This window comes from Halichoeres trimaculatus, unplaced genomic scaffold (genome assembly GCF_033239565.1).
Source record: "Halichoeres trimaculatus isolate MK-OKI-2021-1 unplaced genomic scaffold, fHalTri1.1 fHalTri1_scaffold_21, whole genome shotgun sequence".
NCBI classification, from domain to species: domain Eukaryota; kingdom Metazoa; phylum Chordata; class Actinopteri; order Labriformes; family Labridae; genus Halichoeres; species Halichoeres trimaculatus.
In genome coordinates this window covers 23279768-23295495 of record NW_027437199.1, presented here as the reverse complement: position 1 = coordinate 23295495, position 15728 = coordinate 23279768, and the positions used below count along the sequence as shown (strand labels likewise).

General features: G+C 45.4%; 1 protein-coding gene across 8 annotated transcripts in view; it reads right to left on the bottom strand.

Annotated features, from left to right (window-relative positions):
- The window catches only part of foxp2 (forkhead box P2), a 106622-nt gene that overhangs the window by 15657 nt on the left and 75237 nt on the right, over positions 1-15728 (bottom strand). For all 8 annotated transcript variants that reach the window (XM_074697879.1, XM_074697883.1, XM_074697884.1 and 5 more), the window contains 5 exons: positions 14255-14441; positions 13145-13454; positions 9645-9749; positions 4030-4117; positions 2402-2485 (listed from right to left, as the gene is read on the bottom strand). In XM_074697879.1, the coding sequence (XP_074553980.1) occupies positions 2402-2485; positions 4030-4117; positions 9645-9749; positions 13145-13454; positions 14255-14441 (774 nt within the window). The remainder of the gene's footprint in view (positions 1-2401; positions 2486-4029; positions 4118-9644; positions 9750-13144; positions 13455-14254; positions 14442-15728) is intronic.

Here is a 15728-nt window from a genome sequence, read left to right as displayed (position 1 = left end):
TAATCGGCAGATTCCCACGGTTACATGTGGATTAAACTATCTTTAAAAATAAATAAGAGGGGATATTTTGTTTGAAAATACATGGCCACATGTGTACAAGGCCTGAAACTCTTATCTGAGCTATCTGAAGAAACTTGTGATCCCAGAACTAAGGACAAAGTCAACTCTGTTAGACTCCTCTGTTAGAGATCATCAGCTCTAATCTAATGAGACCTCCATGACGTCAGGAAGTAGAATAAGACAATGAAGAGGAGGAGAGAGCTTCATCTCCAGCTCTGGTGACACCCTCATTCACTCTGTCTTTGTCTCCTTCAACACGAGCACAAACCAGAGAGCGTGTTCGTCACCTCTGGCATGAATGCCAACCCTGCACGCTAATCGTCCTGCTTTTCCACCACTTTTACGTTGGCTCCCCAAATCTCATGTGAGTGACTCTAACCGACTGGAAAATTCCTAACTGACCTTTTAGTCTCTGCGCTAATTTAGCCGGAATGGTAATGACATCGTTACATATTCAAACCAAATTGCCTTAATTGTGAGTCTACAAGTGGAATGCATCCGTTGTGAGAGTTGGAATTAGAAGAGACTTGAAAGATGGAAGGGAATGTGGGGCCGAAGGCGCTGAGAGACGGAGGAGCGCGGCTCAGGAGAAGGTATCAGCGGTCATTTGTGGCATGTGTTGATAAATAGGATAAAATGTCAAGTTTGAGAGAGTCGGCTGGATGGAGGGGGCTCAGATAATTACGTGCCCACTTAGCTGTAATGAGCTGCTACAGTGATCGGCTGGGACAAGGTCTGGGTGCATATATGGAAGTCTGCTGAGTACAGAGGATGAGGATCAAAGAAGTAGGAGGCCAGAATGACTGCATTTCAATCCAATTCAACATCTGGATCAGGGTTGGATTCATGTTTGTGCATAAAATAATCTCTGCAACCTTAAATTTTAAGAAATCTCACTTAAAGCACAGAATATTGTTGTTTTGATTCTCAACGCTTCCATTTGTCTTAAAAATCCAAACGTGCATCCCTTTTCCTGAGTTCCAGCCGAAGCAGTAAACACACTCATCACCTCTTACTTCATCCTGACAAAGGTCATGGCCTTTTTTTTTTGCATAAACCAGATGCAGAATCCTAAAATATGCCCTGAATCACCTTCAGAAGGCAATGCCCTAAAATATACTCACATCAAAATAAAAGCCTCCCTGTGTGCAAATGCAATCCTGCTTTTTGTGCAAAACTGAACGGATTCAAAGAGACGCAGGAGTATGAGGAGTTTGTCACCTCTCTCTTGCCTGAACACACACACAAGGTTGAGATCTTATTATGCACAACTTGCAGCTCTGCTAACTTTGGCTCTCATCCATCCACGGCATGGCCAAAAGGAAGTATTTAATGAAGTGATTCAGGGGATAAATGGGGTCACATTGGAGACAGCGGTGTTATGTATTTGTAAACCCATCAAATATCCTCTATGCACACTCACATGTTACTTCCTCACACCAACATATGAGCAGCATCCCTTAAAAAAATGAACCGAGGGTCTCAGTGTTGGTTTAGGAAGTCTGAGTCTCCCTCACCATCAAATGCAATTAGCTGCTCTTTCATGTGTGTTTTATGTAATGCAATACTTCATTAGCAACATTCATTCACATTCAGGCTCTGATTGAAGGCCGCAAAGTCTTTATTGGACGAGATGGAACCAAGCTGCTTGGGCTCTGAATATTAAGAAAAGGCAAACAGAGACTGAATCCTAAAAAGGGAGTTTGATTCCTGATGGAGATGCTAACAATGTTTAGCACTTCAAAAACCAGCTCAAAGAAAAGCTTTTGTTATCCCTCAATCTTAAAGTTAAATGCAAAAGATAAAAATAAAAAAAATACGTAGTGTGACACCGTTTTCCCTCAACAATGACCTCTCTCTCAATTTTGGATTTTCTTTCTCCTGAAGCAATTTCAGCAGCATGTCGGTATTTATGTCAACACGGCACCGTCTCCGGCACTCAGCTGTAATTTTCAGGTGTTTGTTGTTAAAATGACACATCTTCTCCTCTCTCATTCCACTCTGGAGTGCCACTGCGGCCAGCGAGCCAAACAGTCATCAGCAGCCAACAGGTTGTTTTGGTCGATTATATCCATCACAGAGAAATGACCCTGCGCTTCAGAACAGGGACTCCAGCGCTCGGCCATCTAATACACTTCTAAACTCTATTGTCCTCCTCTCTGCAGATGTAAGTCAGTATTACAAATCTCATTCCTCCCCCTCTTTCATCTTCTGTCACTCACTCTCTCTCTCTCTTCTTACACACACACACACACACACACACCTGGTGCTTAAACTGTTCATTTTCTGCCATTGAGAGGAGGGGGACTTGTTTACGATAGCTGGAGCAATATGCACTCACTGGTTTGGGAGATGACTTGGGTTCCGAGGGCCGCATGTGCAAGTGGGCCATCATCGCCTGAAGACGCTCACGTTCTTTAGAAAGCTGTTAGGAGAGAAGAAGAAGAAGAAGGAGAGAGTGCGTTAGAGCAGATTAGAGAGGAGAGGAGGGAGAGGAGAGGAGGAGATGGAGAAGAAACGGTGTGGTGTGAGGCAAACAGCTGGTGTGAGGATGTGAGGAGAATATGAGAGGCCGTGGGGAGAGGGTGCAGACAGGTCAGGCTAAACAAATAGCATCTCATCTTTTTGTCAATAGCGAAATTTAGGTCAGCGAAGACTCTGACAGTAACAAGCTAGTCAGGCCATAAATTAGGCGGTCCTGGGTGTCTGCTCAAAGTCCTGTGGACACTGTTAGGGGGATGGAGCGCAGCCAGCAGCTGCCGAGAGGTGAAGGGGTCTTCCAAACAGGGTGCCAGGTGGCCCCGCCTCCGCGGTCCAGTTAGTGGCCCCGGACATCGCCTACCATCAATCTAATTCACGGGGAGTGACAGTGACCAGACCATGTGAAAGCTCGACACCCCCACTCATCGCCCCCTCACTGTTAATACACACACACACACATGCACACACGCGCACACAGAGCTGGGCCTCATTAATAGTGACGGCTCGTAGAAAGAAGAAGAGAGGAAGAGCGGGATGGTGGGAGTGAGGAATGAAAGAAGACGAGACACAGGACAGACAACACGAGTGCAGGCCTGTAATTGGTCACAGTGTAAAGCTCAGGCTTCGCTAGTTTAGTGTTTCAGTAAAAAAATAAGACACAGATAACGAAACACAACTGAATAAATAACACACATCCTCTTCCTGTTGGCTTTTTCAGGCATGCAAACTGAATTTATTTACTTCTAAGAGCTCCCACATGAACAATTAAAGACAAAACATTTATGAGGAGAGAAAATAAGAAGTGCTGGGGGAAAAACTTTGGCTTAGGACTCTAATGTAGAGCTTAAGACTGAAAGTTAGACTCTGATCTCTTTATAATATCATAGTTAGGATTTTTTCATTAATAATAACGTCACAAAAGAGATCTGACCCTAAATGTGCTGATCCAGGAAGCAAAGACTTCCTGTTTCCACTTTATAAAACACACGTTTCTATTTGTTTCCAGAGGAAGATGAGCACCTGTCTGCAGTGCTGAGTAATAATGTCGCTCAATCAGCGCTCTCATTATCTAGCCAGCATGATTTCTTAATAAGGTCACGCTCCACCTACTGAAAATAGTTCCCTCCTTTTGAGCTTTCTTCAGGTGCAAAGTGCAGTTAATTAACACAGCAGACCGAGAGAGATGCGCTCGCTATTAATTGGAAAGAAAAAGAGGAGGAGAAAAAAAAGCAGAAGAGAAAATAAAGCACATGCTTAATTCAATTAAAACAGCCATAATGGCTTTGGTTGTAAGGCCCATGGATTCCTTTGTTTGGTGGCTTTGTTGAATTCAGCGGGGCCTGGATGGCAGCGTGGCCTTTCTTTCACTCAGGAAACTTTCAAAATATAAAGTTTTGACTGGACGGTTAAATGAAGAGTGTGAGAATGTGACAACAGACGTTAACGCACAAAGCTTCTTTCCAGCTCAGCTCTTTAAGGAACACTTACTTGGATCTCCAGCTGCTGCACCACTTGCATTTGGACTCGACACTGGGCTGTGCTCCGGTCATCCAGGGCGTGCTCACTGTTTAGATGCCTGCAGGACGACACAGAGAAAAAGATGCTCTCAGCTTTAGCACGATGATCACATCCTGAGGCTGATAATTACAGTATCAACTCCTCCGCTGTTTTGTTTTTCATGATAATATTTCTATAGTGGGACATTTATCTATAGGACGCATTGTTCGGCTGTGAAATGAGGTAATTAGAAGTAACATGTTGGTGTGGGTGCCGTGTTTTACATCACAATGGGCCTGCGTCAGTTTCGATGGCTAACTTCAGTGCCACCCCGAGCGCTCCTTTCTACGGAGAATAAAAGATGCTAGCCCAGCAGAACGCCTTTGTCTCCTTCGTTTACGGAAAACAATGCGCACAATTTAACACCGGCAACATTTGACACACAAAGCAGCTCCTCATCTGAAGGTTGCATTATACCGGCAGCAGACATATTAAATGTATCTGGTGTGTTCGCCTCATTAGAAGAAAAAGGCAAGCCAGACAGCCATAACAGTCAATGAGGGTTTTTGTCTTGATTGGATTTCGTCTGTAGGACACAAAAGAGGCTCACCATTAAGATAGACCTTTATTTCTGATAAAGCACACACACACACACACACATATACACACACACATACAAACGCGTGCAAATACTGGGTGAAAAAAGGGGATTCTAAAGTGTTGTGATGCTGGGTAATGAGCCTCTATCTAAATGATCATTGGTGACAAACTCACAAAGCAAGCTTTGAGGAGGCATGCTTATGAAATGCCAGAGCTGCCACTTTATCTCCAGTAATTATAGGTTAGCTTGCAGACCCTTCAATGATCATTTACAGCGCTGCCTCCAGTGCATTAGAGGGAGTGCAGAATCTCTCTCCCTCTCTTTTGCTTTCACTTTATCTGAGACTGCACACACAGTTGCTTACATTATCACTCAGTTGCACTGAAAACCTGGGCGCACACACACACACACACACACACACACACACACACACACACACACACATATTGTCTCACTTCTTGTTTATCTACAACGTGCAAAACAAGAACCCCCTGAGCCGGCTGCCAATCAAAAGCTGAATGTAATCACGATACCTTTCAATTACACACATTTCAAACCCTCCTGCTTTTTTATTTTCTGCAGCACTTTAAGGTCGTTTCCTTCCTTGTACACCCAGAGTAAGGAAGAAGGAGGAAGAGGAGGAGTGGGACGGATGAGGGAAGGGTTGGATTTCTCATCCCTGTGCCTAATTGCTGTTTCAGAATGTGCATGCAAAAAAAGGGGGGGCATTACATTAATCATTTAATCACGTCCCTCGCAGGATGAGGGAACTAATGTTGCAAATACCCTTTTCATTTCACTGGCCATAATGCTATCTTATGCACTTGATGTATGGCGTGTGTCATGAATTACAGCTGCTTCAAAAGCATAGAGCGGGGCTGCTCGCTGTCCCTGAAGATACCTCATTACAAAAAAAAAAAGAAGAGGAAAGAAGATGAGGAGGGATCTAAGTTTGCTTCTTATTGGAAACAGCTTGTTTGGTTGTGTTTCTCCTGCATGTACACACCTTCCACTGCTGCCCAGTTAGTGAGGCGATTACAGGCAGATTACTACATGCGTTTATGAAATATTCAAATGGCAGCATGTCCTACTGTGCATTAATAATGCCACACAAAGACAAAAAAAGAGGAGGGGGAGGGTGGGAGGGTGGGGGGAGGGCAAAGCCGGGGAGACAGAAAACAATAATGAAAGAACACCTTATTTACTGAGATGTGTGCAAAAAGGTACTTTGTGTTCCTCTCCTCTCTGAGCTACAAACCGTCTTCTCTAATTACATAAAATCCCCTTTACTCTTATCTCTTGTTTCATCTCCTTCCAAAGCTCCTCGCTCTTGTATGATTTCTCATATACTCATTTGAAAATTGTCATTACACCGCCGCTCTGATCTTTGCTTCCCTTTGGTCGCTTCTAATCATAAACAAATCTAAATCATTCGTAGGTGGGGACGTCAGAAGTAAATTAGTGTGAGAAAAAAAGAAACAGAGTGAGACATCTGACTGTAACATCTTTGTGGTGGTTTGTGTTTACAGCTCGGGGTTTATTCCAAAGGAGGATTGATTTCTGGGGAAGAAAGGAGAGTAGAAGGTAAAGAAATCAGAAAACAACTTAAGAGATAAAAAGAGGACGGAGGGGGAGGAGACACTCGTTTCTCTTTTTCATTTCTTTCTCTTCACTTTGTTTCCTCCAAAGGAAGAGGGAACAAAACATCTCAGAGGCTTCCCCAACAGCTGCGTGTATGAATATGTATAGACCATCAACGTCCACTAAGGGCCTAATAATAAATCTACTCAAGCCAGCATGCATGGATGATACACTCCTGCTAATTGACTGTGTGTATCATCAGGGGCTACGGAGGCCCAGAGGAGACACAAAGATGGACTTCAGCTCTGTAACACACAAACACAGCAAACTAATGTCCTTAAAAGCACAGAACAGAAAAGATCCTATCACACATATTTAAACGCAGCGTGCACACACACACATACACACACACACACACACACACACACACACACACACACACACACACACACACACACACACACACACACACACACACACACACACACACACACACACACACACACTCCTGGATGCTGGTGGTGCATAAGTAATGCCCTCCGTTTTAAAGGTCTTGTCATAGAGCAGCAGACATGTGGAGGGGTAGGGAGGAGCACAGCCATCCAGGGGCCAGGGGCCTGCCTCCATAGTGTGTGTGTGTGGTATGCTACACAGAAACACTTGGCTGCTGCCTTGTGGGTTTAATTAGCAGTGGGTTACAGACACCAGCGTTCAGGTTAGCGACTGAGCTCGCCGTTTCAACGTGGAAGTCTGCCTTCCTGCCAGTAATAAGGAGCGTGGAGTGGTGACAAAGTGGAAGAGTTAAGTGTGTGTGTAAGTGTGTGTTTATGTGTAGAGTGTGTGTTATTGATATACAAGGTGAGAGGCCAAAGAAGAGGGGAAGAGATGAGTCCGTGCAGGAGGATGGAGTATTTTTCTGCTCTCATGAGAGGTGAAGCATCATGGGTAATTTGGATCAATGAGCAGAGTGATTTACAGAAAAGCACAGATACGTCTGTGAAAACACACATGAAGGGTTAAATGCTCCAGCTTTAATTACTTTTTCTATCTTTTCTGTTTACCATAAATGCTTCCTGCAGAAATAGCTCCAGCACATGTACTAACAGCGTTTATATCCTCCTCTCCTCTCCTTCTCATGAGCTGACACAAACACACACACACTAATACACACCACTCAGGCAACATTCCCAGCAATATCATTTCATTTTGAACTTCAGAGAGCTAATTCAGGGTGCCAGCCACCTCGCGGCTACCGTTTCCAGGTGAGAACACTTAAAAGCAACGCTGAGGAGCTATTAAATGCTGATCTTGACAAGTTTCTTCATGCAACAAAACAATAGATGACTAAACGTGTCACCGCCGCTGTGCAGAGCTCCTGCAGTGAGGGCCCCCCCACCTTCTCCCTCACACACGTAACCCACACCCAACTACCAACATCTAAACTGTCATCTGAATCTGACACCCGCTTTATGTAACCCCGTTTAAACTGCGCCTGTGTGTGTGTGCATGCGCCCATTGTGTGTGTGTGCATCTCAGGCAACATAAAAGCGCTCCCTGTGACACCGACAATCACTGCTCCGAGGCACGCCACCAAGCAGCCATCTTTGTTCTGATGACGAGTCTGTTGCTTTGTTGGCGCCTGTTTTTATGTTGGCTGGGTTACAGTACGGAGCCAGCCTCTGACTCGCACAGATGTGTGTGTGTGTGTGTGTGTGTGTGTGAACCTAGACACTGTTCTGTTTTGTAGCAGCAAATGTTCTGGCAAGCGTTCTTACAAAACCGTCTGCCAACCTGTGCTCTCGCTTTCAACTCTGAAGCCTACCTGTTTTCTCTCCGCCTGTGTTTTCAGTTTGTCTTGAATCCTTTTGCATCGGCTCGCCAGCTTACCGGATTCAGTGCACATCGCCTCACACCCTGCACCTCTGCCCCTCACCTAAATATCCAGCTAAGCTACCCAGACACAGTATCCGTCGGGCACACAGGCTTAGCTTTTTGTTTGTGAACTGAGCGTACAGTGCGCAGGGATTGACTGATGTCTTCTTTAAGTAAGTGTACTGAGGTGATAGGACAAGAAAACCTGCTAATCCCACACACGCTTGCCTGCTCACACACACACGTTTGTGACCAAGCTGCAAGGCAAACTCTTGCAGGTAGAGGACAACGCGCTGCACACAGAAATCTGGCTTTCCATAAGCAAGGATCAGGAATCATGCGTATGGATGTCTGCTGACGGAAAGTGATGTTGACTTTGACATGTGTGTGTCACATTTTCCACAGAGGATCAGCAAACACTCCTGTCAGAGTATAAACGTAATATATATTCACCTCTGCTTCATTTGAATCCATGACTGTCAATTACTGTTGCTTTGAGTGCATTGTGTGTGTTGATGGAGTGTGAAAATCCAGCTTAACGTCACGTCAGCGTCTCCTTAAAAGACTCATAAAAACTTTATTTATTAGAGTCATTTTACTGCTCAGATACACCTTTTAGCTGCTGGAACAGAAGCCTGACCTAAATCCTGCAGCACATCCCCATGGGTGGACTACTTTCGTGTATCAGTACATTTTTTTTTTTTGCTTTCTGCAACTTATTACAGTCAAGAAATGTATAATTTGGAAAAAAAACGATACGCTGGAACAATGTCCTGATTTCAAGAGTTTGTGCGAAATTCACATGGACATTTACAGCCGGTGAAAAAGCCTCACCAGATCGTTATTTCACAGTTAATTACAAATCTAATTAGAATATTCAAATTAAAGCTTTTCCCTTTTCTTTTCTTCTCAGTGTGAGAGCAGGGAGCCAGGGAAGAGTGATAGAGAGAGGGAGAGAGGGAGAGTCTCAGTGAGTGGCAATGTGATAACCTGTAATCGGCAGAGCTGCAAACACCTTCTTCCTTTGATGTCCCCCCACTAACATCCAGGCAACAAAGCCGGCCAATTACAAATGAGCTAATTAACTAAATTGTTGATGGAGCATGAAGAGTTCATTCGCTCCGGCGCCTGCACCATGACAACAGTGAATAGGGGCCTTTTGTTGTGGAGGTAAGTGTGCGGCCGTGCGAGTTGCCATTAGCTCTTGACGCTTTTTTCCTCACAAACCTATCAGGCCCCTCCACGCCACCGAGGAGATTTGTTATGGATCAGAGTTGGTTTGAATCCTGCGCTGCCAGAGCTGAGCCCTGTCAACCGGCTGTCTGCAAGGTCAAAATGTGCTCTTTGAAAGGCACTGATGTTTTCTTTGTCCGTGCAGAAAGGAGGTGCTGTGCTGCAGTGTGTGTGTGTGCGTGGGTGTGGGGGGGTGGACTTTTGTGTGTGGTACAATGAAGGAGAAATTAGCTTCTTGTACAGACACACACACGCAGACACACACACAATCCCTAACAGAGAGAGGTGAGCTGACATCATCAGCAGAGCAAGCTCTTACTTCAAGAACTGTCCAAAGTCCTCGCAGATGTTCTCACAGCCGGGCCATTTACACACCCCGTGACCGTATAGGGGGTGGGTGCCACCGCTTTCTTCATGTAGTGAGCTGTAGAGAGACAGACAGACAGAGAGCGACACAAAGCAAAGGGAGTTAAGATACAGAAAAACTTTAAAGATGCAGCAACTTTTAGCAGAAGACACCTGGCAATAAATCAGATATAATCTTCACAAGTTTGTTCATGATAGTCTGAAACTACATGGTGACGTTGATCACTGTAATTGAATGACTTGGTGCGCGGATAAAAACGAGCAGTTTGGGTCTGGTCTGTCCATCCAGGTAACCTGTGTTCAAATCCAGTCTGTGGCCTCCTCCCTGCATGTCTCTCCTCACTCTCGCCCCATTTCCTGCGCTATCCATCGCCCTATCCTCTGATTAAAGCTCTCCAAATGAATACAATTAAAAAACAAACTAGAAAAGACTGAGTCTGCTTCCACTGAGGCTGAAACCTTGCGCCACCATGCTTCAGTCTGAGCACAGTACGCACTGACCAGGAGCACAGAAGAGTTTTGAGAAGAGGAGAGAGGTTGACATTTACAACAAGTCCAGCCTCTGGTAGCCAATCACAGCTCAGGATTTGGAGCAGCTGTAGGGATGGCCAATCAGAGTTTTAGAAGAGTGCAAACATCTGCAAGCTCCAGATTTCCTTCTGTGATGTCATCATGCTTTATAACCATTCACAAGGTCAGCGGTAGAGAGTGTCTCTCAATCACGAGGTCGGGGGTTCAATCACAGCTCCTGCAGTCACAGGTTGAAGAGCTCTTGAGCAAGACACTAAACACCAAGTTGCTCCCACTGATGTTGAGGTGGATGGTGTAAATGGGTTAAGTCAAGCTGATGGTTCCTACAGCAGAGCTCTCCACCATCAGTGTGTGAATGCGGTGTAGATGGGTGACAAAGACTACAGTGTGAAGAGCTTCCAGTAGGGATGGGTACCTTTCACATTTAAAACGTTATGGTACCGATGCCCGGTACCTGGCAATCGGTACCGGTACTCGACGGTACCAATTTTCGGTACTTTTTTGTGTTTATGTGGTTAAAATATTATTTTTTTAAATAATAAAGTACACTTTCTTTTTAGATTTAACATATTTCCTCTTCAATATCTAACCTTGCAATGCCGTGCTCATGTCCTGCATGGAAAATTACCTACCCTCCCACTCCATCACAGTCACAAGGATGCATTAAGGTACCTAAACATGGTACCTTTTGATTTCACCTGAATTGGTACCCAGTACTTTTGACAGAATTCGGTCGGTACCTATAAAAGTACCTGATTCGGTACCCATCCCTATCTTCCAGTGGTCAGGGAGACGAGAGAAAAGATCAGTAAGTACTGATCCATTTACCATAAAGTTCATCTACCATAACTCAACATTATGAGGAAGGAAAAACTGAGTTTCAAGTCCCTTAAACTTTAGCTTCCACAGATCGCCAAGGTACAAGGTGTAAGAAGCTAATCCAAGAAAAAACAAGGATACAGCACCAAAAAATGATGGGAAATTCTTTTTCTATCAACGATGAAACTATCAAAAGCATTTGTTCTCTGTGCAAGAACTCAAATTACCCCAAGCAGATGATCTGTGGGCAAAAGGTGACAATTTCTGCAAGCTACTGTTTATTTCAAACAATCAAAAATTTGACCCTTCCAGCGAATTTCAAACATTTTCTTCAGGTTTTTTATCTACTTTGCACAGATTTTAGATATTTTTTTAATACTTATTTTAACAAAAAAAATCAAAGCAAAAACCTAAAAAACAAGTAAATTACAAGAAAAGCGTTGTTTGGTTATATTTGTACATTAAAGTTAACCTGAAATCAAAATGTTTTATTTGCTTATTCTGCAAAGCTGGGTAAAAGTTTGAGTCAAACTGAACTTTCTAAATACCTCTAAAAGATACCGAGGTTAACTGGCTCACATAAACTTCAAAGTTGAACTATTTCTAGGTAGATGAAGATGAATCTGCAGAAAATGAATCACAACAAGTGAAAAAAGTGATGTAGGAATTTCTGACAGAGTTCACGTTTAAGGAAATTTTGCCAAAAGTCGGCAAAGTCAAATAGTAAAAGAGAGGAAAGAGAGAACAGGACGATAACTAAGAGATGCTAAAGATCAGTGTGGGTCTCCTGTCTCCTCCACAGCCTGTGAGGCCATCTTTGGGAGGAGGAGGAGGAGGAGGAGGAGGAGGAGGAGGAGGAGGGGTCACACACTTTCAAGTAAACATTAAAAATCCAGACAGCTGTATAATTTTCATCAGGAGATTAATACTGTGTGTAACTTATGTTCTTTGAGGACAAGGGGAGCAGCTCGGGGGGGTCGCCGTGGCGTTTCTCAAATGGCACCCAAATAAGTTACGACCCTGCCTAGACAGCACATCCTATTAAAGATGACAGTTTAACCTTTAGGCTTGGCACTGGTGTGTGCGTCTGTCTCAGAGTGTGTGTGTGTGTGTTTGTCTGCTTATAGGTTATGCTTGTGCATGTTTGTGTGTGAGTATGTGTGTGTGTGTGTGTGCTGGCACAGCTCACACTGTGTTTTACAGAGGGGGTTTCCCCGCATCGATCGGTGGCATGTTAGTAAGCAGCGCTCCTGACAATACGCCGTGTTCGATCATTATGAGACGGCGTGCACCCCTCGAGACACAGGCGGATAAAAACTCCTTCCCTCCTTCCTCCCTTCATTCCCTCCTCTGTAGGTATCTTTTTCAAGCCTCCTTTTAGTGGAACTGGAGAGATAGCATCTACTTTAAACCAATTACACAGCACTTCCACCTACAGTGTCTCTGCACACACACACACACACACACACACACACACACACACACACACACCACACACACACACACACACACACACATACACACGCTGCCACCCCAAGTCCTTATTATAATATCGCCCAAGAAAAGCCTTTGAATAATACATGGGCCAGATAGGCAGATATGTGAACAGTCAGTGTTTTGGTGCATTTATAAAAGACGCCATCACAAGGATAAACATCCTGGAAACGCCACTCAAGGCATCACGTATTCTGTTTACATGACAAGCAAGCAAGGAAGGTAATTTTCCAAAGAGGGGGAAAGAGACAGAAGCACTAAATACTTAATGTAAAAGGAGGTTACCTTGTTGTTCCTGCCACAGAGCGCCTGCCTACACCGCGCCTCTCCCTGCGTTTGATATCTGTGTGCAAGCTAAGTGCGTTCAATGGCACACGTGTTCCCCTGAGACGATGCAGCTCTTATCCTTCTGAATATCACCAGGATGCTAATAAACTATTGAACAAACAAACAAAACAGCAGGTTTCCCCGCTGCATCCAGAGTGTTGTTTCAAACACGGCGTGGATGCTGAAACAACACTCTCATGTGACGAGGGTTTGTGAACTTTTCTTCTTCTTTGGTTTCTTTTCTTTTCTTTGGTGTGTGGATGACATTTCAATTATTTTTACCTCTCTCGCTCCCGTTCTCGTTCCCGTTCCCTCTCTCGTCTGTGGTTGAGCACGGGGGACTGTCCGTTGGCGATGGAATGGTGGGAGATGGGCGGCGACGCTTTGGCGGGATTTGAGGAGGAGGTAGTTGAAGAAGAGTTGTTGGTGGAGAGGTCCAAGCCGCCGCTGCCTACACCACCGCCGTTACCTGTTCCGCCACCGCCGCCGCTGCTGCTGTGTTTGATGCCGTTGTCCTCCATGTTGTGGCCGCCACCGCCGCCTCCGGTCACATCCTTCCACAACTGCTGGAGCTCTGCGGGGCTCAGGCCGGCTGGAGGAGAGACAGGCAGGAAAGATGTGACTACACACCTACATCTCAGCTTCTTCTGAATCAACACTGATTCTAAAACTTTTGTGGTCCAGGCGCTCAGAGATGTGTGTGTTTCACTGAAAAAGAACCCATTAAACATTGATTCTGATACAAACAAGCTTTGTTCACTGCTTGTTTTTCTGTTTATACCCAATTACTTCTTTGATTTCCCTCTAAACTCCCCCCACCTCGTCTATCCATCCCCGCCATCTTGGAGGTAAACAACAAACACAGGTGTCTACTTGGCTCAGGAGGAGGAAAATGGAGCCTGCTCTCTCTCTCTGTCCTTTTTTATCCTCCTCTTCTTCATCCTCTTGCTGGCTCTCTCAGTCAAGGCAGTAAACAACAACAACAACAAGAAGAACTGGGGGAGAGAGAGGAGGGGAGGCTTGGGGAGCGGGGGAATAGAAACAGAGATGGAAAAACAACAAACAGAGCAGAGCAGAGCTGGTAGACAAAGAAAAGGCATAATCAGACAAGAGAAGAGAATGGAAGACTAAACAAAATGATGATGTGGAGAGTTAGGGACAAAGTGGAAGGCAGGAGAGCATACCAATGAGGAGGAGGAGGCAGACGGAAAGACATACTTAGAGATAAAGCAGGAGAGGACACAGGTGCATACAGATGAGAAACACAAAGACAGAGACGGCAACAAAGTGACACAAACAGACGCTGAACACCTGCAGACAGAACCCAGAAAGCACATGACCACCGCTGCTACGAGTCACGTGCCCCCTGGTGAGCATCCTCTTCCTCCTTACCTTGTGGGGGCAGAGTCTGTCCAGGCAGGGCGGCCTGGCCGGGCGCAGGCCCGGGCAGGGAGAGCAGGCCCTGCCGCTGCATGTTGAGCAGGTGCTGCTGCTGCTGGAGCTGCTGCATCTGCAGAAGCTGCTGCTGGAAGACGAGCTGCTGGGCGGCCAGCTGCTGCTGCTGCTGCTGCTGCTGTTGCTATAGAGAGAGGAGGAGGAGGAGGAGGAGGAGGAGAAGAGAGGAGCACAGAGGAGAGAAAATTACAGGCGAATTAACAACGGAGAGGTGGAGGAGAGAGAGGACAGAGCTGTGTTTGTGCTGTGGGTAAGAGTGTGTGTGTGTGTGTGTGAGTCTGCACTCACTTGCCTCTGTGTGACCTTACTTATACCTCTCTGCTTCCTCCTCTTGCTCTCTCTGCCTCTGCTCTCTTACTCGTCCTCCTGTTATTTGGGCTGTACCAGACTGCCTCTCTTATCTTTGTGTGTGTGTGTTTGTGTGTGTGTTTACAACAGTGAGCACTCACACAAACATGCTACAAAGCTCTGCTGATATACCAGCTTTCAGCCTGTCTGTGTATAAGGTTTGTGATTGTGTATGATACTAAGCCCCCCCTGATAGTTAATTGTCTGGCCTGCGCTGATGGTCTGTTACAGCTGATGTGGCCGGAGGGAGCTGGCAGAGGGAGAGATTTACAGCATCATGTGTGTCTGACTGCATAGACACAAATGCAGACACACACGTATGTATGCACATGAACCCCCCCGCGCTCTGCTGCTCACTGAGTTGTTTATCGCCTGGCTAAGACTGGAGATTGCGTAAGCGGTGTGCAAAACAACAACAAAAACAACAACATGGAGAACATCACGCTTAATCAAGTCAGCAAAACAAAACAGAGTGAGTCAGACAGTCCGTTAGGAGGAAGAGCTCCAACAATAAATGTGTGCAACAAAATATAAAAACACATGAAAGCGGAGGTAATGTTCAGGTTTTTCGTCAACCTTTGATATTCAGTTGGAAGAAGTGTGTGGACAAGCGGGAGGGAGGAAAACTTGTGATGCGCTCACTGGAAAACAGGCTGCATAATGGCCTGATGGAGAGAGGCAGGTTGCCGCCCCCCATCCACCCTGCCTCAAGAGAAATAAGGGAGCAATTTCTATTCCATATTTGATGGCGAGGCCCCTGAAAAACTCTATTCACAAATCCAAACAGAAACAAAGCCGTCGGGAGGTCAGCGATGGCTTCCTGTCGGGGCGGCATAATGGGCTGCTTGAGGAGACACTGAGAGGTGCAGCAAGAAAGAAGGAAAGACGAGACTGTGTGTGTGTTTATGTGGAGGCTGATCAATTTAACCGCCTCCACACAAAAAGTGGAGCCAGCACTCGGGCTGCTTCTTCAGGGTTCATCACTGTGTGACACTCAAACGCAGATGCGCAAACACAGCCGAGGCTGTCATGCTGGTGTCTTCTCTGATAGCAGAGAGAGGAC